The sequence below is a fragment of the Opisthorchis viverrini genome (assembly GCF_000715545.1).
Source record: "Opisthorchis viverrini unplaced genomic scaffold opera_v5_125, whole genome shotgun sequence".
Taxonomy (NCBI): domain Eukaryota; kingdom Metazoa; phylum Platyhelminthes; class Trematoda; order Opisthorchiida; family Opisthorchiidae; genus Opisthorchis; species Opisthorchis viverrini.
Window position 1 is genome coordinate 579,719 of NW_008751786.1, and position 21,272 is coordinate 600,990.

At 44.2% G+C, this 21,272-nt stretch overlaps 1 protein-coding gene across 1 annotated transcript in view; it reads left to right on the plus strand.

Moving 5' to 3' along the window:
- T265_06336 (hypothetical protein) overlaps positions 1–21,272 on the plus strand; it is a gene marked incomplete at both ends in the record, with an annotated part of 59,822 nt that overhangs the window by 25,043 nt on the left and 13,507 nt on the right. The window contains one exon of the mRNA XM_009171569.1: positions 12,978–13,088. Within this exon, the coding sequence (XP_009169833.1) occupies positions 12,978–13,088 (111 nt within the window). The remainder of the gene's footprint in view (positions 1–12,977; positions 13,089–21,272) is intronic.

A 21,272-nucleotide genomic window follows, 5' to 3' on the forward strand; every position in this document is an offset into this window, starting at 1 on the left:
CATATAGGATGACTAAATGGCCAAATAGGGTCGTTTACTCGTTCGCTCTGTACAGCCAATGGCAGTGTTCCGGTCGTGAACAGTGTTAGCCCCACTCCGCTGGTCGCATGTTGCTAAGTCGCGTTTGGTGCGCTCCGCCAACGCACCAGCTTTCCGAACGTGTCGTGTCGACGGTGACCTTGGGGATGCGTCACTCTCTGTACATGTACTTTTTCCATGTCTGGGCGCCACCTGACAGAAAGTTGCCCGCCCGTGTTGGTACAACAAGAAATAAGGCAAAATATTTCACTATTTTCAACATTTTGAAAACGCTGTTCCTCATAAGCTCGCATCTATCTCAAACAACAAAATGAACTTTTCTTAGAATGAATCAGGCAGGCTACGTGAAACATACTCACTTGGAGATCTATTAATCGTTTAGTCATTTTATTCACTTTTGTTTATTCGTTTTTATTCCGTTAACATCACACCTTAGAAACAAGGCGTTTTTCGTTGCTGGTGCTACAAACTTTTTGATAACAATGTCTGAGGTGGCACTGCTACACGAAGATCATCTCTTTTTGAGTGTACCGGCTAAATTCTAGACGTAACTTGGAGGATGACCGACTTGAGTTGGCTTGCGTATGGTATACGTTACTGCTACGCTGACCTCAGAGTAACATATGTTGGAATATATGAAGGTCATTGGTCTGTCGGCCGAGCTTGGCAGTTGGATTGCACTGACGATGTCACCTCGATTGGTGATGAAACGTTTGCAATCCAACTGCCAAGCTAGGCGAACAACCAAGCAGCATAGCCGAGCTACCTACATTCCACAACATTGCTACTATGAAGATCATCCATGGTTTTATCCTTGAAGCAGTATGAGGTTGCAGAATATCCAGTTACACCGTCGACTCGGCTACTAACCAAGGGGCTGAAAACGCGGCTACCAACCAAGGGGCGGAAAACTCATGCAATTCTTGATCCAATTGCTCCAAAGGCTATCCATATGCCATATTATCTGGCCTTGATGGAAGGAAGTTTGACCTTATTGCGCCATCTATTCCATATTACGACCCTATTTGCTCACAGGTAGGTGGCGCACTTTCGCGCGTTGCTACATTAGTCAACTGGACTGAAGGTGAACACTCTAAGTCAGGTGGCTGTCGAAATCAGTCGCATTTAACTCTTGCCTGAAATCCGTAAATGGCACACTTTGCTTTGGGGTTCGTCAGATCAAAAACAGTTTACAGAATCAAAGAAGCTTCTCGCGCAAATGGGGAACAGCAGTGTGCCTGAATTTTGGGTTCCAGGCCATGTGTATAGGCAATTGCAGTACGACTACCACTTTCTCCTTCGTTCACACTCCGATCGCGAATAACACGCCGCAACGCAACTCCCTTTACTAACGCAGTTCTGCGCTTAGTAGAATGCGATACTTGCTGCATAATGACTTTGTTTCTTCGGTTTACAAGAACACAGTAGTTCAAGAAAGGAAGTATTCAAAACTTTTCAAACTCAGCTTGACTTATTTGGACAATCCGGCTGTTGAATAACTTGGATAAACATCGTGAGAAGCAAAAGCTTCAAAGGTTTCTAAAACCCATGCGATTTCTTGGTATCTCTCTTCGTGTAGCATGAGAGTGAACATGACAGATTTCAGAAGTTAGTTTGGGTAAAAATGAGACAAGTTAAGATGGGATAAAGTGGGAGAAGTTAACGAAATACACTCATTTGGAAACAAATTTGGTTTTGCGAAAGATTCACCTAGAATTCAGTTGAAGCTTTCTTTTATGATGTCTAGGCCGCCTCATGCGTCAGTTGGTATGATATTCGAGATATCGCGATACATGTGCATACCTAATGCACTACTCACAAGGTTGCTGAAGATTCTTCGACAGCCCACGACCGGTTTCGTCCTTTCTTAAAGCTCATCAGGTAGCTGAAGTAGTCCCCGAGTAGAACGTAAGGTTGACGGAAGCGCTGGGACTAACTGATGATTTCCAAGAAGGGCGAAATTGATCGTGGGATGTCGAAGGTTCTTCAGCAACCGTATGAGTAGTGTGTTACGTCTATAGTGTAAGCTAACTTTTACGTCAGGCAGCTGAGTCTGGTATGTTAAACGGAAGGAACCACATGCTTGTTTCGTTAAACAAGCAAGAGCTAAAGCAGATAATGTGTTTAGAGTGAACAATAAACTAAATTTGGTGTTTTGTGTCTACCCTCACAAAAGCGCAGCAAATGTTTGTCAAAATGAAGCTCCGATTTTTAAGGGCCTACAAAGCGGAAGCTATTGCAATATGTCGTGCAAACAGTGCAGTTATTGACCAAGGCTATAAATAACCAGCCGTTATACGTCAGCAAAACAGAGGATTTCAGAACGGATTTATACATATTCTCACTCGCGATTTGTACGTATCTGTACGGGCAGACATCGGAACGGAGCTATTTTTAGGTATCAATCATATTGGTATTAGTCTAGATGGATAGGAATGAATAGGGGGACCGCTTTTTCCCGAGCGATCACCGATGCCAAGCCATCTTTTTGGTTTGTGATGAGATCAAATCTCTTGAGGGAGGGGGGCAAAAATACTATTTTTCGGCTTTGTATGAATGAATACACCGAAACTCTACCGACTTAGGTTGCAGTCCACTATATAGTGATCGGAGTAAAGTTCCGTTCTGTTTAATATTTATGAGTCAAATAATATGATTAGTTGTCAGCAGATTTATCTCAATTTATCCCTGTGAGCATATTATATGCTCCAGTCAGGGTGTGGGAAAACCCGGTATTCCATCATCTCTCTTGTAGCTATCTGATCCTTGCCATTATCAGTCCTAAGAGAACTCCATTAGTGTCCACTCAAGTTGTGTTTTTTTCCCGACTCTGTTTCATTGTAAGGGCAACGACAGACCTGAGAGTGGATGAATCCGGTTCACTTATAAATGATGGAATCACTGTGATACGTGTCCACGTACTCGCCATGCATCAGAGAACACTGGAGCCAGCTTTGCAGAATGAAAATAAATATTTAATCAAGATGTTTCCCCACGTGGAGATATTTTGCCACAGCAAACGGATGAATAGCGATGCTTTTGGGGATCTCTTTTTCTAATCAATACACATGGCAAGATCACAAAACTAGAATTGGGCTATCCGTACAAGTAAAACAAGAACACGGAGGAAGGGAGGTGTGAAAACTGCTCACTTCGCAATCGATTGGCCTGAATGGCCATCGATCACGTGAGCGGAGCATGTATCACTCAGTGGTCATGCGAACGCTTTCTGGGTCAGCATACTTGGGTTGCGTCAGCCAATTGCCATTAACTTAACTGTGGCCAGACATTGATATTAAAATTGGTATCCCGCCAAGTAGAACTTTACTTAGTCGTGTCCAGGAGCTTTGGTGATTTCTTAAGATGTGTGATCTTGTCTCACAACGAACCGACATTTTAGTATAGTACTGACTGAGACACGCTGCAACAAACCTTGCGGTGGCCTCATTACAAACGGCAAAAAATCAAAGTAGCTGCACTCGTTGGAAGCTCAGGAGAAAAAAGATCATCATGCCTCTCAAATGCAGCTTACTTTGCAGTGCAGCTCCGACGTGTTCCTCCCAGTAGAGCTTTACACCGATTCTGGATTGAGTGAGTACCAGGAAAGAGAACCCTTTTGTTCTGATGGTATAGTGGACCGGTATTGCTCATGAAATCAACTAAATATGTCGTTCACTGGCGCCGGTCGTTGCACTTGTATTGTGCATCCTTAAGGAATAAAGAAAGCATCTCAGAGACCAGGAAGTATCTGCACTTTTGCTCCATGGGGTGGGTCTTTCTAAAAAGACAGCAGTTCAACCAGTAGGGCCGGGATTGTCCCTTGAAAAGTAACATGGGTTACCAGAACGGAACTGTTAATTGTCTAAAATTTCGTCTTAACTACGGATGATCGTTTCCTGGTCAATTCTCACATTCTGCTTATATTTGCCGTCACCAGACGTTCAGCCACCAGATTGCATCGTACTAAGTCCCTATTGGTTTATCCTCATTCCGCTCTCACGTGTGACTCCTATTGGTCGTTGCATTTCGTTATTTTTCTGCTCGATCGTGCATAACTCTTGGTTCCTATTGATTACTCGGTTGAATTGAAGTTTCAGCCAATTCATGCCATTTTTTCCGATTTATATAAACCGCCTTACTTCGCGGCAAAAAAGACCTGTTCCTGTGCTCGACTTTGGGTTCTTCCTTACGCGAGTTGACGGGTCACCCCCGGACGACACAACAACATGTACGTTTTTTGCAATGAAGGGAAAACTGTACTAGTTTTAAACATCTCTCCTAGGTCTTACTTGACCAATTTACTGGGATTTATAACGAAAATCAGGACCAAGAACAGTAAGTAGTATTTCAAACATCACAAAATGCGTACACAGCAGAGGTTTCTCTGCTGTATCTCATGCGATTCAGCTCAAAAAGTTGGTAATTCCCGCATACATTGTAACGGAGAACAGTTACTTCTGTCGGTTCCTTGAACGGATGCAAGTTTTGCATGGTATTCTAGTCCGAATGCACCTTTTAGGGTGATTCAAGTTGGAATACAGCGTTTGGACAGGATCCTTTGAAACAAGACTCCAGCCGGGGTTTATTTTACTCAATGACATTATATAATCCAGCAGCTGAGCTGGTCCTGAGCCGCGGCTTAAATCGAGTACAAAAAATTACACCAGCCAGTAGGTTATCCGAACTAGTGGCCGGTCGAATAGCTCCCTCCCCATTGCTTTCCATTCAAGTGTCTGGCCCCTTGATTCGAATGTCTTATCATCCAGGTTGGTCGCGCACGCCATTTTCGAAGCAATTCGAGAAAATCTAAATTGATATCTTGAATTTCCTACCAACTAAAACACCGAATGGATTTTTCCCCAGAAATTAAGTTGAAGAACGCCTTCAGCGAGACACTCAGCTTGGATTCAGTTATCACCACCTCAGTATTGCGAATAACTTGTGTTTTAAGCAAATTGTGTGAAATTTGGTGCTAGGCTAGATCATACGATTACCGTCAACCCGGGATTTGGCCAAGTTATTGATTCCCAAGCAGGAGAAAACCATCACAAACCGTTGAGGAGTTTCCAGAAAATTTATGAGTAGCAGTGTTTTTTGTACAGAAAATGATCTAAAAATCTTCTAGGTGACGTTCTAGCCAACACCATCAGTCAGCCGATTTACGTGGCCGTGTGTTGTACTGATCACTGTTTATTGATTTGGTCCAAAGACGTTTACAGTTTGGAATGTAACAAAACACGCAGGTTTTTTCAACGCACAAAGTGCTCTGTAACAAACCTATCTCACGCGGTTATGCTCAGTTGAAAGTGCTATCTAGTGTCTGCGAGTGGTATCAAGAAACTTTGACAGACTGTCATTGTTTTCAGTGAAATATTAAGATATTCGAAACATTATATTCCCCGGTGGGAGTGATCCAGACAAACTACTTCGCCTATAGACTACTTATAGACTACTTCTAATAAAGGCTCACTCTAACCATGTTCTTTCTGGGTGAAAACCGTTTTCCGTGCGCAACTTACATAAGCCTTAATGTGTCGTATGCGACAGATTGCCCTTATCTATCCACCAGTAACTTCACTACATCCATGTCCCTGTGGATAGGCTCCAGTTTGATCTTTTTCAAGTCAGTTGCTTGATTCGACGATATCAACCAGCGAAGTATCAGTTGACACACTCAAATAGGTTAACACCTGACGGAAGGAAACCATTTGTTTCCTGACCACTGACTTGGTGCTCACCACTGGGCATAGCCCTGAGTTTCCATCAACGCCATGCTCTAATTGAATGTCGTATTGTAGGCAACCGATAAGTACAATTAGTAGTGAGTAGAACAGAGGGTTGGTTGGAATCCGGGAGCCAAGCCAATCTGCCGAGGAACAAGAAGGCGACGTCGGATGTTGGTTGGTGAGGAGCACGATAAACTATAAATTCATCCAAGCCTTCCGTGAACAAAAAATTAATTTGCAAGGAAATACATTTTTTCACTTAGGTGGCTGCCTGTTCGGTCGGATCACTTCAAAGGCAATTGAAAAGTGATCAACTAAAGTGATGCAGGCCAGCGAGAATTATCTGTGATTGCTCCGTACTCTTATTGGACGAGTTTTTTGTGTGACATATGCTACTGTGATAAGAGTAACCAATCCTGGGCGCACATGGCGTCACTCTTACCCGAATAGTACTCAGAGTTGCGTGCAGAGTTGTAAGGACAGCTGGATGACTATCAGGAATATCATATTCCCGAAAGTAACCCCAAAACGACCAGAATCTACTGAGACCCTGAAACTCTAGCAAATTCTCTATAGGAAAGCAGGAAAGCATTCAGGCCAGTCAATCATTCAATCAATTCAGCAAAAGCACGTCACAGAAGCATGACCGAATGTGATCAGCATTCAGGCATTTTGTGGAAATACGATTGACGTTGGTGGATGTTCACTAAACGCCTATCAGAAAGCCTGGAGCAGTGTTAAAAAGTGTCCTTTGAAGAGCGCGAGGCCGTTGTAACTTTTGCACTCGCACTAACTCGCTTGCTGCAATAAAGCTGTTGCATTCTTTGTCGGTGAGTTCTTTTCTCAGGCACTAGGCACTGGGGCGCGATCAGCAGCCAGATATAACAGCATCACCGCAGGAGATCGATGCATGAAACATCCCTCCAGGAAACGACAATCGACTGAACGTGCCACAGTTCCAGAGGGTCACTAAATGTTGTGAGTTCAGGTCGAGTAGACTTATCTGTTTCAGAAGTAGCCTGTACACGATCAGCTGGTCTCAAATTCTCTATCTTTAACCAGGAACTGTAGCCTAAACAGTCCGGAAACTCGGAGTCACAGTTACTTTGACGTAACCAAGCGGTTCGAATGACTGCGGGGTCATCCCGAACCTACATGCTCGCTGCAGTGGACTGAACACAGATTTGGGTGTATTGGAAAGTCAGCTATTGAGCGGACGACCAAAATTCTAGTTTAATTTTTGGTCACACTTGTCCTCTTGATCGATTTTGTAGTCTTTACCCTCATAAGATTGACAGTCCCTCCAGCTTATCTTAAATTCAATTTTGACCACGAATTATGTAAACGTAGCCTTTTTGAAATGATTATGAATAAGCCCGTGATTGGACCTTTCAAAATCCTCGAAAAGTCGATGCAAACTTGAAACAGATCAAACAGCACACATCTGTTTTTGAGATACCATCTCGGACAATCAAACAACATATGCTTTCTGGAGGACATTCAACATTCAAAAATTTCTGGGGATCAGCTAAGTGATCTCGTTTCTGAAAAGTGGCCTTCTCAGAGAATAGTGTCTGGTAGCTCCGGCTTCCGGGCGAACTCAGGCAACTTGGATTAAAGATGCCTAATTCTGCGGCGCAAACCAAGGTTGAATAATGAAAGCATGGTAAATGCTAGGTTGCCGATCACTACTCCCAATAGTTCATTGATTTTGAGACCGCGATGATTTCTCAGACTGACCCGTTGCAGGTAGAGAAAAAAGGTTGGCCTAGTTACTTAGTTCAGTAGTTTAACCGTCACACCCAGTGTGACCATATATCAGAAAGCAATATGACGGACCATACACTCAGAGACAATACCATCTCCAAAGTTTCTCGCGGCGTTGGAGAAAATTGCTGCGGATTAGCCATGGTAATGCTAAGCTTCTTGTGTCCAACAGAATGTAGCTGATTTGTGTGAAATGCCTGGTTATCTAGGCAAGTGTGTCTCTGAACTCCTGGAATAGTGCATCGAGCCACTTTTCGAACACGATACAGGATGGAAGCGAATTGTAAACACAGTGACTTGGGTGAGCGTGTTGTTGTCTGACATTTGGTATTTGACCTCGAAGATTGCTCTCGTTTGTAAGAGAGATTGACCCGTCATCAAGAGGCTGCTTGACGAGACCTTCCGCATAGCCGATTTTGTATCTCTAGTTGATGTTCTTGTCTGCAGTAGGACCTTTTGCCATCCTTGAAGCAAGTTATAATGACTCCTTGTGTCTGTTGCCTTGAGATGGTACCTCAATCTGAATTTCCTACAAATATAGGGATACTGGTTTGAAAAGCAAGGCACATATTGGGTCCCCCCGTCTGCGTTCTCTTCCGGTACTCCTTGAACTTATCACAATAAGGCAAGTATGCACAGTAGTATACAAAGTAGCGGATCGAAATTCTCGATTTCCGATCATCACTCTACAATGAATTCCTTTATGTGGGATAAATGCGTCAATTTAAGTCAATACGCTAGCTGTGCCGATTGTCGATAGACGGTAATACGCAAAGATAACCTGGGAAGAGCCACTCTGACACACTCACTTTTATCAGAATGCTGATGGCTAGAAGAATAGTGACACCTTCAAGTAGAACATAAGGTTGACGGAANGGTGCTAGGCTAGATCATACGATTACCGTAAACCCGGAGATTTGGCCCATGTTATTGATTTCCAAGCAGGAGAAAACCATCACAGACCGTTGAGGAGTTTCCGGCAAATTTATAAGTTGTTTTTTTTACAGAAAATGACCTAAAAATCTTCTAGATGACGTTCTAGCCAACACCATCAGTCAGCCGATTTACGTGGCCGTGTGTTGTACTGATCACTGTTTATTGATTTGGTCCAAAGACGTTTACAGTTTGGAATGTAACAAAACACGCAGGTTTTTTCAACGCACAAAGTGCTCTGTAACAAACATCTCACACGCGGTTATGCTCAGTTGAAAGTGCTATCCAGTGTCGGTGAGTGGTATCAAGAAACTTTGACAGACTGCCATTGTTGTCAGTGAAATATTAAGATATTCGAAACATTATATTCCCCGGTGGGAGTGATTCAGACAAACTACTTCGCCTATAGACTACTTACAGACTACTTCTAATAAAGGCTCACTTTAACCATGTTCTTTCTGGGTGAAAACCGTTTTCCATGCGCAACCTACATAAGCCTTAATGTGTCGTATGCGACAGATTGCCCTTATCTATCCATCAGTAACTTCAGTACATCCATGTCCCTGTGGATAGGCTCCAGTTTGATCTTTTTCAAGTCAGTGTCGTGGCGTCATCGGAAAAACTGTAGACGGCCCACTTGGCTCTACCAATGTGCACTGTTTTTGAGTTCGACATACAACCGTAGGCTTATCAGACCTCTTTGTACAACAGTTAAGTTTGGCACTCCTCGGAGATCATACGGATGAATTACTTTCTGTCTGCACGTAATGTACTACTCATAAGTCGCTGGAAAATTCTTTGAAAGCCCACGAGCGGTTTCGCCCTTCCAGTTCGGGCTCATCAGGTAGGCGCAGTCCCCGAGTTTCTGTCAACCTTATGTTCTACTCAAAACCAAATTGCACGTAGTTAGCGAAACACACCTTATGAGTGGTGCCTTACGTATTTACGTGTATCGTGATATCTCGAATATCGTAGCAACTAAAACATGGGGCGGCCTGGTGCAGCACATTTGGTCGGGTTCCAGGTGAGTCATTCGCAAAAGCGAATTCGTTTGCAAATGAGTGTATTTAGCCACTTTCTGTCTGCTTTCTTCGTGCGGACAAATCGCTCCACACGACCTGGTCACTTGCAGAAGACAAGGCTTGATTAGACGATATTAACCAGTGAAGTTCAGTTGACACACTCAAACAGGCTAACACCTGACGGAAGAAAATTATTTGTTCCCTGACCACTGACTTTGCTCTACTTGGTGCTCATCACTGGGCATAGCCCTGAGTTTCCATCAACGCCATACTTTATTTGAATGTCGTATTGTACGCAGCTGATGAGATACAATTAGTAGTGAGTAGAACACGGGATTGGTTGGAATCCGGGAGTCAAGCCAATCTGCCGAGGAGCAAGAAGACGACGTCGGATGTTGGCTGGTGAGGAGCACGATAAACTATAAATTCGTCCAAGCCTTCCGTGAACAAAAAACTAATTTGCAAGGAAATACATTTTTTCACTTAGGCGGCTACTTGTTCGGTCGAATCACTTCAACGGCCATTGAAAGTGATTAACTAAACGGATGCAGGCCAGCGAAAATTATCTGTGATTGTTCCGTACTCTGTGCAAACTTATTGGACGAGTTTTTTTGTGTGTGACATAAGCTACTGTGATAAGAGTAACTAATCCTGTGCGCACATGACTTCGGTCTTACCCGAATAGTACTCAGAGTTGCGTACATATACAAGGGTGCCATATCAGGAATGTCAGATTCCTCAAAGTAACCACAAAACGACCAGAATCTACTGAGGCCCTGAAACTCTACCAAGATCTCTCTAGGAAAGTCGGCAAGCATTCAGGCCAGTCAATCATTCAATGGATTCAGCAAAAGCTGATGAGTGTTCAGGCACGCCACAGAAGAATGGCCGAATGTGATCAGCATTCATGCATTTTATGGAAACACGATTAATGTTGATTGGTGTTCACTAAACGCCTGTCAGACAGCCCAGATCAGCGTTAAAAAGTGCCCTTTGAAGAGCGCCGGGCCGCTGCACACACGCTAACTCGCTTGTTGTAATAAAGCTGTTGTGTACCATTGTCGCTGAGTCTTTATTTCTGGCAACATGCACCGGGGCGGGAAAACAGCCATATATAACAGCATCGTTGCAGGGAATTGATTCGTGAAACACCCTCCAGGAGGCGGCAATCGAGTGAACGTACCACAATTCCAAAGGGTCAGTAAATATTGTGAGTTCAGGGTGGGTGGACTTATCTGTTACAGATGTGGCTTGTGCAAGATCAACTGGTCTCAAGTTCCCTATCTTCAACCAGGAACTGTAGCCCTCCGGAAACACGGAGTCACAGATTAAAAAAGAGTTGCGGTTACTTTGACGTAACCAAGCGGTTCGTATGACTGCGGGGTCATCCCGAACCTACATGCTCGCTGCAATGGACTGAACACAGAGTTGGGTGTATTGGAAAATCAGCCATTGAGCGAACGGCCAAAATCCTAGCTTAATTTTTGGTCACATTCAAATCAACTTGTCCTGTTGATCGACTTTGTAGTCTTTGCCCTCATAAGATTGAAAGCCCCTCCAGCTTATCTTACATTCAATTTTGACCACGAATTATGTAAACGTAGTCTTTTTGAAATGATTATGAATAAGCCCGTGAATGGACCTTTCAAAATCTCCGAAAAATCGATGCAAACTTGAAGCAGATCAAACAGCGTACACATTTGTTTTTGAGATACCATCTCGGAAAATCAACCGACATATGCTTTCTGGAGGATATTTAACATTCAAAAATTTCTGGGGATCAGCTAAGTGATCTCGTTTCTGAAAAGTGGCCTTCTCAGAGAATAGTGTCTGGTAGCTCCGGCTTCCGGGCGAACTCAGGCAACTTGGATTAAAGATGCCTAATTCTGCGGCGCAAACCAAGGTTGAATAATGAAAGCATGGTAAATGCTAGGTTGCCGATCACTACTCCCAATAGTTCATTGATTTTGAGACCACGATGATTTCTTAAACTGACCCGTTGCAGGTAGAGAAAAAAGGTTGGCCTAGTTACTTAGTTCAGTAGTTTAACCGTCACACCCAGTGTGACCATATATCAGAAAGCAATATGACGGACCATACACTCAGAGACAATACCATCTCCAAAGTTTCTCGCGGCGTTGGAGAAAATTGCTGCGGATTAGCCATGGTAATGCTAAGCTTCTTGTGTCCAACAGAATGTAGCTGATTTGTGTGAAATGCCTGGTTATCTAGGCAAGTGTGTCTCTGAACTCCTGGAATAGTGCATCGAGCCACTTTTCGAACACGATACAGGATGGAAGCGAATTGTAAACACAGTGACTTGGGTGAGCGTGTTGTTGTCTGACATTTGGTATTTGACCTCGAAGATTGCTCTCGTTTGTAAGAGAGATTGACCCGTCATCAAGAGGCTGCTTGACGAGACCTTCCGCATAGCCGATTGTGTATCTCTAGTTGATGTTCTTGTCTGCAGCAGGACCTTTTGCCATCCTTGAAGCAAGCTGTAATGACTCCTTGTGTCTGTTGCCTTGAGATGGTACCTCAATCTGAATTTCCTACAAATATAGGGATACTGGTTTGAAAAGCAAGGCACATATTGGGTCCCCCCGTCTGCGTTCTCTTCCGGTACTCCTTGAACTTATCACAATAAAGCAAGTATGCACAGTAGTATACAAAGTAGCGGATCGAAATTCTCGATTTCCGATCATCACTCTACAATGAATTCCTTTATGTGGGATAAATGCGTCAATTTAAGTCAATACGCTAGCTGTGCCGATTGTCGATAGACGGTAATACGCAAAGATAACCTGGGAAGAGCCACTCTGACACACTCACTTTTATCAGAATGCTGATGGCTAGAAGAATAGTGACACCTTCAAGTAGAACATAAGGTTGACGGAAACTCGGGGACCTACCCTACCTGATGAGCCACAAGAAAGGGCTGTCGAAGAGTTTTCAGCAACCTTGTGAGTAGTTTCCTCTACGAAAACATTAGACTTTGAAAACGAAAACATTAGAACAAACTTTGAAAATTCCGAAACGACTTAAAAATAACTCCACCTGAGTACTTAACTGTAGGTGATTGACTAGAATATGGTTTTATTACCTCAGTGTTGATGAATAGCTGTCTGTAAAAAATTGAAGTTCACGGCTTGGTTTGAGTAACTGACCAAAGAAGGTGAAACCCTGCTTCACTTCGCTTCAAGTTTGAAAACCAACAACGTGCGGCCCGATACATTCTTGTCAAAAATCACGTGACAAACCTCAACAATTTTAGTGCAGAATGCGTTAAATCAGGCTACTAACAGAGATCCCAACAACAAGTCGGAAAATAGTTCACGCTACGCTGCTATGCATATTGCCAAAGGGCTGAAAGCTTTGGAATGGTTTTGCTACTGACACACGTTTGGTGTCTAATTTATGCACGCCCTTGTTTTTTTCAACCCGGTTGATTTTTTTCATCGTTCATTCCCCGTCTTTTCCACCTGTCCAGGGTTCAGCCTGTACGGCTCTGGTTGTCGCCGTGGTGGCACGAAAACTTGAACTTTCACGCGCCGAAAAACATGTGCACAACTTCATGCAGGACAACAAAGTTTACAAGCAAGTGAGTGAAATCAATTTGGATATTTGTTTGAGATGATTAACACCCCGGAGGCATCCATTAGACATTGGTTTTTGCCCATAAACCTTGCAGAAAGCGAGTTTGGTTCCGTGGGACAGACAGATTAAGTGGGTGCTTCCTGTGTTAGTTTTTGCATTCAAAACGTTTTGAATAGACTGGCCATTAGTTCCAAACTGTGTACTTGAAACAGGCCGGTAACCTTCAGCTCCAGTCCGTGAGGGTCACGGCATTTGGGTTGTCCAAAGGGACAGTTCAATCATTTGGAGCCACCTATCAGCCATAGCATTTTCAACCCGTACGTGCATACACTGCTTTCCGCTAGCTTTTGGGTTCCGACTTTTCTACAGACATGTACTAGCATACGGCTGACTAATCCTAACAGAAATAGGGTGTAAAAATCACTTGGGAGTACGCGGTATGCATCCAGGTATTCGGCAGTTAAGCGCCGGTGTTGAACACTGATATCATGCTGTCCGTGATCATGATGATAATGATGATTACCGTGATGATTGGTTGATGATGACGATGATGATTGGTTGATGATGATTATGATGACGATGATGATGACGACGATGATGATGATTGGTTGATGATGATTACGATGATGATTGGATGATGATGATGAAGGCGACGATGATGATTGGTTGATAATGATGATGACAATGATTGTGATGATGATAATCCCGATAGTCCCTAAGATGAAAATAGAGTGCAACACTGAAATCCGCGGTGATGCGGTCAAGTTCCTTCTGAGGGTATGCACTACATACTGCTCCAAAACAGAGTGCGAAAAGTTCTCACACCCACTGCCCTAAATTTCCAAAGTCGTGTCGTGCGAACCTGCACAGTTTAATCGTTTGCTGAAAGGTCGGTGAACGACTACACTATGAACTTCGTCAATCAATCTCGAGTGTGTCGCTCTGGTTTTGTTGGGGGGAAATCTCTGTAAGTAGTGCGTTAAGTCGTGAACATGTACAATGGTATCTCAAATTCCGTGCCACCTAAGGCTGGCACTGAACTGTTGGCAGTTGAGCGTATTTCTTCAGACATAGACGTGGGGACTACGCCCGCTTGACGAGTCTTAGGGAACGAGGAAACGGTTGTGATCTGTTGAGTAGCCTTCGAAGCCATATAAGTAGTGGGTCGATGGAAAGAAAACATCCTCATAAGGAGCGTCATTCGAAGCGGTCAAACTGAGTCTTTCATTACGAGTTTCGCCAAAAAAAAACAAAAGAAGCCGAATTTGAAGCAAGGTAAGGGTCTCTTTTCCATGGACGGGAGGAATGTGGGAGCATACGACATCGGCTAGTAAGCAAACGTATTGTCGGTTGTTCCCGCAAAGTCTTGCCCTTTTCAGTGAGTAACTGAGTGAGCTTTCCGGCTATGCAGTTGAGAAGGTCACCGCCTGCACTGCTGATGAGGGGCATTGGATTCAAACGTATTCAGGCCTATAGCAATGTAGAATTTTGACCAAACGCCAATATGTGGCTTGCTTCTTCACACAAGAATGCCGGTACTCTTGTTTGTAAAACAAATCTAATGTCTGAATGGAGTTACGTCCCACAAGATCGGTCATACGGCTAAAATTTCTGGACTTTTCAAACGGACTATTTCATTCAGCTAATTTTATGCGAATCACGTTTCTGGACAAAGCATGCATCTTGTTTTCGCAGCCGATCCCTGGCAAGCGAAAGCCCAAAAACCAGTTTTCGAATAATGAATTGTTCCTCTTTGTTACATCGAAACACACGAACGTTTTCTTTGGACAGCGACAAACTTTGTCACACAGGCATTGGTCGAATTATCCGGCTATCAGAGCAGGGGTGGGCACACCTAGAGTTTCATCCACTTACTTGATGACAACTAGTAAATCGTTTTGGATGAATGGAACTTGAGGTCATACACTTACTCATTTGCAAGTTTGACGAGGGTCATCACTGGATCTCCGGAGAGTCACAGCAAACTTTCAACCTGTTTTCTCGATACGCACAATAAATATCGGGAAGACAGGAATACCATGACGTCTACCGAATCAACCAAAATATCATCCAGTTGAAAAACGAACTGGTCGGTCGCTACACCCCCATTTCTTTCTTGAGAGTACGTGTAAACACTCAGGTGTGAGATGCACGTGCATATTTTTACATTTCCAGCCCTTGGTTTTCCTTGGTATCCTACACGATCCAATTCATCAGCTTTATTGAGTATTTCTGTTCTTGAAACAAAGCGTTTCCACATCTCCGGATCCATACTGAGGCAATCTAAGCGCTTCGGGGTTTCACTTACTACGAGCGATCCCCAAGGTTTACTTACGCCTTACAGAGTTTGACATTACATTTTTCATTCAGTCTGCTGCGTGCATACTTCACTTGGGGATGCATTCAACACGATAGGGGTGATTTGATTTATCAGAATGGTTTTCTTCGGGTTTTTTGTTCAATTTTCCCGCTTTCGGTTCGGGAGAAACCAGCAGTAGGAAAGACCATGTTGAGTTTTGTTTCTTTGGGTGATCTTTCTTAGAAGTAGTTCCTTTTTCTGAAATACCTCCGCATCCAAAAAATCAGGAATGTCGGATTCCTGAAAGTAACCACTGAATGCCCGAAATCTACTGAGACCCTCAAATCCACTAGATGCTGACCAGACAGACAACGCCCCCTCAAAATACAGCCTAGTATCAAAGCCAGACACCGTGAGTCATCATTGGATCAAGGTCAGACAGCGCTCCCTCAATATGTAGCGCGAGACAACCTTGTATTAATGCCAGACAGTGGGAGACAGCACTGGACCAAGGTCAGACAGTGTCCCTCCAATATGATAGGCTAAAGCTGTCGTATTTTCGCGCTCGCGCACTCGCTTGTTCGCAATAAAGCTGATGTATTCCTTATCAGCGAGTCTTTTCCCGGCACCAGACACCAGTGCGGGAACAGCATTCACGTATAACACAAGAATGAAACCAAAGCTTGGGGAACTGAACGGAACTATTTCCCTCTTGGTTCTCTCTTTACGCTAAAATGTCATGTGATAACTGGCGCGAAAGATAGATGGTGCTGTGAGTTAAGAACGTCAAATGTCTCTAGACTGGGCTCGTAGGTTTTCCCGCGTTTTCCTTTCTTTAACCCAAGAGAATGGGTTCCCTCTTTCACGACCAATTAGTTGCCCCAGAGTTTGACCACCGCAGCCAGCCGCTGCAGCTTATTTAGGCACCTAGTCACCTGAAGCGACCTGTTTGTGAAGCTAGTACCTGGTTGGTCAAAAACACAGTATTAGTGTCTGGGCGGTAGGTGAATAGCCCATTAGAAGCGTCATTAGCAAATGGGAATCTGATTGATAATTCCTTTTCGAGCGCATCGGATGCACGTTCGTATCCAGTAATTTCTCTGGAGAACTGACAGGTACTATAATGCTCTCGATCGAATCCACTATCAAAATTACACCGTTCAAAATGCTGTCGCAGCGCGAACTCAAGACAGGATATTTTTAAAGCACATGTGACTGGGTCCGGTATGCCTCTTTTGTCTTTTTCCGAAAGCACTTCGTACATAAAAAATCTTTCGTTCACTTGCTGTTAACAAGGGTAACTATTTTTTAGACCGAAGCCTTCTTTGTATAACTTCAGATAAATGCTTTAGACCGAGCTCGAATCAATCAGAATTTGGTAACATAAAATGCATCCTTTAATACTGCTTAACTTCCTTGTGTTTCATCACTTAATTATCAACTTTCCCAGCTGACCCGGTGCGTAATACAATTTCATCAAGGTCGAGGTACTCCAACCTGCATTTGCGCCTACTAGCAGTTCAATTCCTTTAAATTTGTTAGCCATAATCCGTGTACCATAGACACAATGGTTGCAACTGCTACAGTTTCGATCACCAGAAAAAGGGGAGTGTGGAACACACAGTCAGGTTTCAGAGGCGATTGCATGTTCCGTTAGTTTGCGAACTGGGTAGGAGCTACGCATCGAAGGCGAGAGCTTTGATGCACGACCATGACGTTAGCAGTCGGTGAGTTGAGTCTCGAGGTCCTCATCCAGGGAGAAAACAGTTTCCGACCTGCCTGAGTGCTTTATACTTCACTGCCAGGTTATACACTGTCCACCTCCCGGTCACTCCCACCCAGCAAAAGGGCTGGGCGATAAGAGCTCTGTGAGGGCACTGGCGTGGGGAGTGAATATCTTCACCAGCGTGACTTAGGAAGCGTGAGTGATTCATCTGTTGCTTCTTCTTTCTAGAACCATCTAGCCTACCTCACTATCACTAACCCGCTGTTCTAATTGGACATGACCGGTGCTCCGAGGACACCGATTATCAACACTGGCACCTTTCATATGTTCTTTTCGCGTAGGGGCCAAGTTACTGATTCATAAAGCAGTATCGATTGCACCACCACAGTGTAAACTCTTCCCTTGATAGACAAACTGACGTCACGTCGGTGCCACACAATAAAATGAACAAATCGTTCAACTGTAGCACCCTTTCGGTGCCTAGCTGACATACCACCAGAAGTCTGCACGAGGGCTGGGATACTGCCAGGTTGCCCAAGCCTAGACAGAAGAAATCTAGAGGCAGAGATCGGGTTCGAACCACGGACCTTTTGGTCAGTAAATTTGCGCCCTAACCAATTGGGCCATCTCGCTCCACATGCATCAGAGGTTGGCAAAAGCTGCACTGGCCTTACCAAAACGAGAAGTGGCCTCATGTCTAGCCAGTCCCCGGAAGTCACACAGCTGCCCAGGTTGATAAATTCATCTAGCACGTCGACAGGCTAGTCTCCAAATGTAAGTTCCGGATTTGATCCCATTCGGTCTTGTTGCAGGTGGGATGCGAATGTCAAACCTTGTGGCAGAATCACTTAGGTTATTTAAGATGGCACGCATTTTGAGCCAAGGATAGCAAAACCGTCCACATACTCAATGTCTATGTCAAGGAACGTCCCGGGAGTATTTCAATCCCCAAGGTTCCAGGGGCAGACAAAGAACTTTCAAGCAGCACATCAATTAAAAAGTTGAAGAGGACAGGCGACAGAGAACAGCTGTGTCTTACACCACTGGATGTGGCATACAGAGACAAAAACTTGCCATTTACTCGTACGCGCCCACAGGAGTTCGCATACTGTGCCCTCATAAGGGATATAAGTTTGGGAGGGAGACCCATGATCGTCAGACGCTGCTAGAGCCGCTGACGATCAACCGTGTCAAGGGTAGCTTTTTTCAGGGAAATGATATGCTTGATACATCCTCAGCCAGAGTGGAACCCAGCTTGATTCTCACGAATCTGTCCCTCCAGCCAACCAATGCCAGAGAGCACCTTAGATGAGTTAGATACCAGGCTGATGCCACGGTGGTTTTCGCATGACTTTCTTAGGCCCTTGTTGAAAACTGGGATGACGGTCGAGGAGTTCCAAATCTTCTGCTGTATAGTTGTCAGCCTGTTCACCTTCTTTGAAGAATGTGGGATACAGACCATCTGGGCCGGGGGAGGATGAATAGCTCAGGCTGGACTTTGGTTGTTGATGGCGGGCTTTTGTCGATGTTCCGTTCAGGCACGCTGGGTTCTTTCAGAAGTTGTGTTGAGGGAGACCAGCTGGACTGTTTTTTAAGTGCTCAAGACTTCGACCGAGGGTGTGAATTGCCGTTCCGCCTTTTTCACATATTGCTCTACTGGTTCAGCAAATTGGTTGAAATAAAGCTCGGCTGTTGCCTGCAGCGAAAGCGTCATATCCTAGGTCTTTAAGATCCACCAGCGTTCTCCGTCATTCTTCGGTGTACCGTCAAAATCGCTTGTTGCTGGTATAGTCATTCTGGCAACAATACGATCCGCTGATCTCGACGATATCCAGTGTTCACCTGGCCAAGTTAGGTGGCCTAAACAAACTGTTCAGAAAGCTGAGAGCCTATATTCTTTTACCCTCTTCCACTCAAACTCTCATCATCTCCATCCCTATGCACACCCAATAGCTTTCTAGCCATGTCAGCTTGATACTCTTCAGCTACTGAAACTTGTCGAAAATGGCTAATGGAACTGCTGGGTTGTCGTGCGCGTAGTGCTAACGGAAAGTGTAGGGATAGCCGGGCTCACACAGTAGAATGATCAGAGTCAAGCTGCGTAAACCAGAAAGAATGCCAATCTTTAATTGATGCTCTCCATCAGTAACTGCTAGTCACATGATCCTATTGAGTCCATGAATATCTTGTGATTGGGGGCCAACAAGTAACTCGACGTGAGTGTTCATGTTAAAATTTCGTACTGGCCAGGAACAGAAGATGACTTGCACACAAATGAAGAAGCCGCTGAGCATCGGCTCCAAATCTACCACCTAACCGTGCCTCTTGTGAACTTAATCGTCCAACCTGCGCGTTCATATCACCCGCCAGAATTACTGTATCCGTTCTTCTTGCGGACCGAAGCAGTCATGGCAGATCTTGATAAAACTGGTCCTTTGAAGTGCCCGTTGGGGCCTATGCTGATGTGACAAATGAACCCCGCTTGATGCACGAACCTTCTTCGGCCGCAGAGGCGACTGTTTGATCGGATTCAGTCCAGTAAAGCACTGTTAGCCTTGAGGCAAATCCCACCTCTAACTCCGAGTTCGTTGCTGAACACCATAGCATTCGGCTACCAGTTCCTGGTTAGGTAGTGTGTGAGACTACTCACGATTCACTCACGCAAATCACATCTGCCTGGTTCCGTAAATCACGATTTTCTGCATATGACATTTCGATTGTAAGTGGCTTTCAGCCATCGCAAAGTGTATGTGTTCTGTTTTGCTTTGGTCCCACAATTACAGCTTGTTTTTCCTGAAACTTGTGCTACCGTTACCAGTAAGAAGCATTGAGAAAGTGGGCTTTCGAACGAACGTATGATCATTCGGTGACGTAGAAGAAAACCAACTAAAAGGCTAGCTTCCTTAGAAAAAGTCAATCGCATGAAATTTCGGATTGTGCGACATTTTAAACTTTGGATTAAACAGTTGAAAATTCACCTACCATGTACTTCAACTCCTCAGCAAATGATGGTACTTTCTAAATGGCATAGATGTCATCCTGGTTATCCCGGTTCAGGTATGGTCTGTTGACAGGTCGACAATCTCCAAGGGTGGCCAGGAAGCCCACGTACTGGTTTTCGACCTTTTTGAATACGTACCAAGAAACTTTTCGAAGTCGTTTCTACATACCATTGTTTTTGTGAATGAACCCGCATCGGGATTTTGTTTTTTTCCCGTTCTTCTTGACTTGTGAATTCGTAAGGATAATGGACTTCCTAGTGAGGTGGTGTTATAATTACTTGACAGAATATGTCCTCGGAATTGCTTTTGGAAGCATATTGCTACTATTCTGGGGGACGATGTTGACCATGTTGAGGACAACGGTGATGATGATCTTAAAAGTTCATTCTTTAGATCTTGAAGGATAACATTATATAGCCTGACCAACCTTAACCCTAATTTCACGGAATGATCTGTGTGCATATCCCGGTGGTATCGGGACCACGGAAATGAAACAATGTCGAGTGCTAACTAAGCTGTAGTAGATTTTCATAAAGGAAACTACTCAACAGGTTGCTGAAAACTCCTCGACCGCCAACGACCGGTTTCACCTTTCTTGGGGCCCATCAGGTAGGCGCAGTCCTCTGGTTTCCGTCAACCTTATATTCTACTTGAACCCAAATTGCACTGTTTTCGAGAAATAACCTAAGTTGCAAATCAATTTGGTTTTCATGAGAGACTCAACAGCTAAATATGCTGCACACAGGCCGCCTCATCTTTCAGTTGGAACGATATGGGCAATTCAAAAGAACAGGTTATATCAGTGACGTGACTAGGATGAATTGGACGTCTGGCGATCTACCGCAGCTCTCCCGTCCGGGTCACTCCGACCAATGATGCTTTGGACGTAGTGAAACACGTGTTCTTTTTTACGCCTTTTATTTTGGCATTCAGTTCTTTCAACACAAGTGCTGTGTGGTCGGAAGGCAGTCAGTTGCTGTGGTATCTTCCAAAACACAGAACGGACGTCACTCTCCTTGAACTAGTTAAGTAGGCATCGTTACCGGGTTAACTTTAACTTGATATTCGGCTTCGATGTGGTTGGAGGAACACACTCACTTGCAAACACATTTGGTGTAAACGAAAGACTCAACGGTTACTTGACAGTGGAATATCATGAAC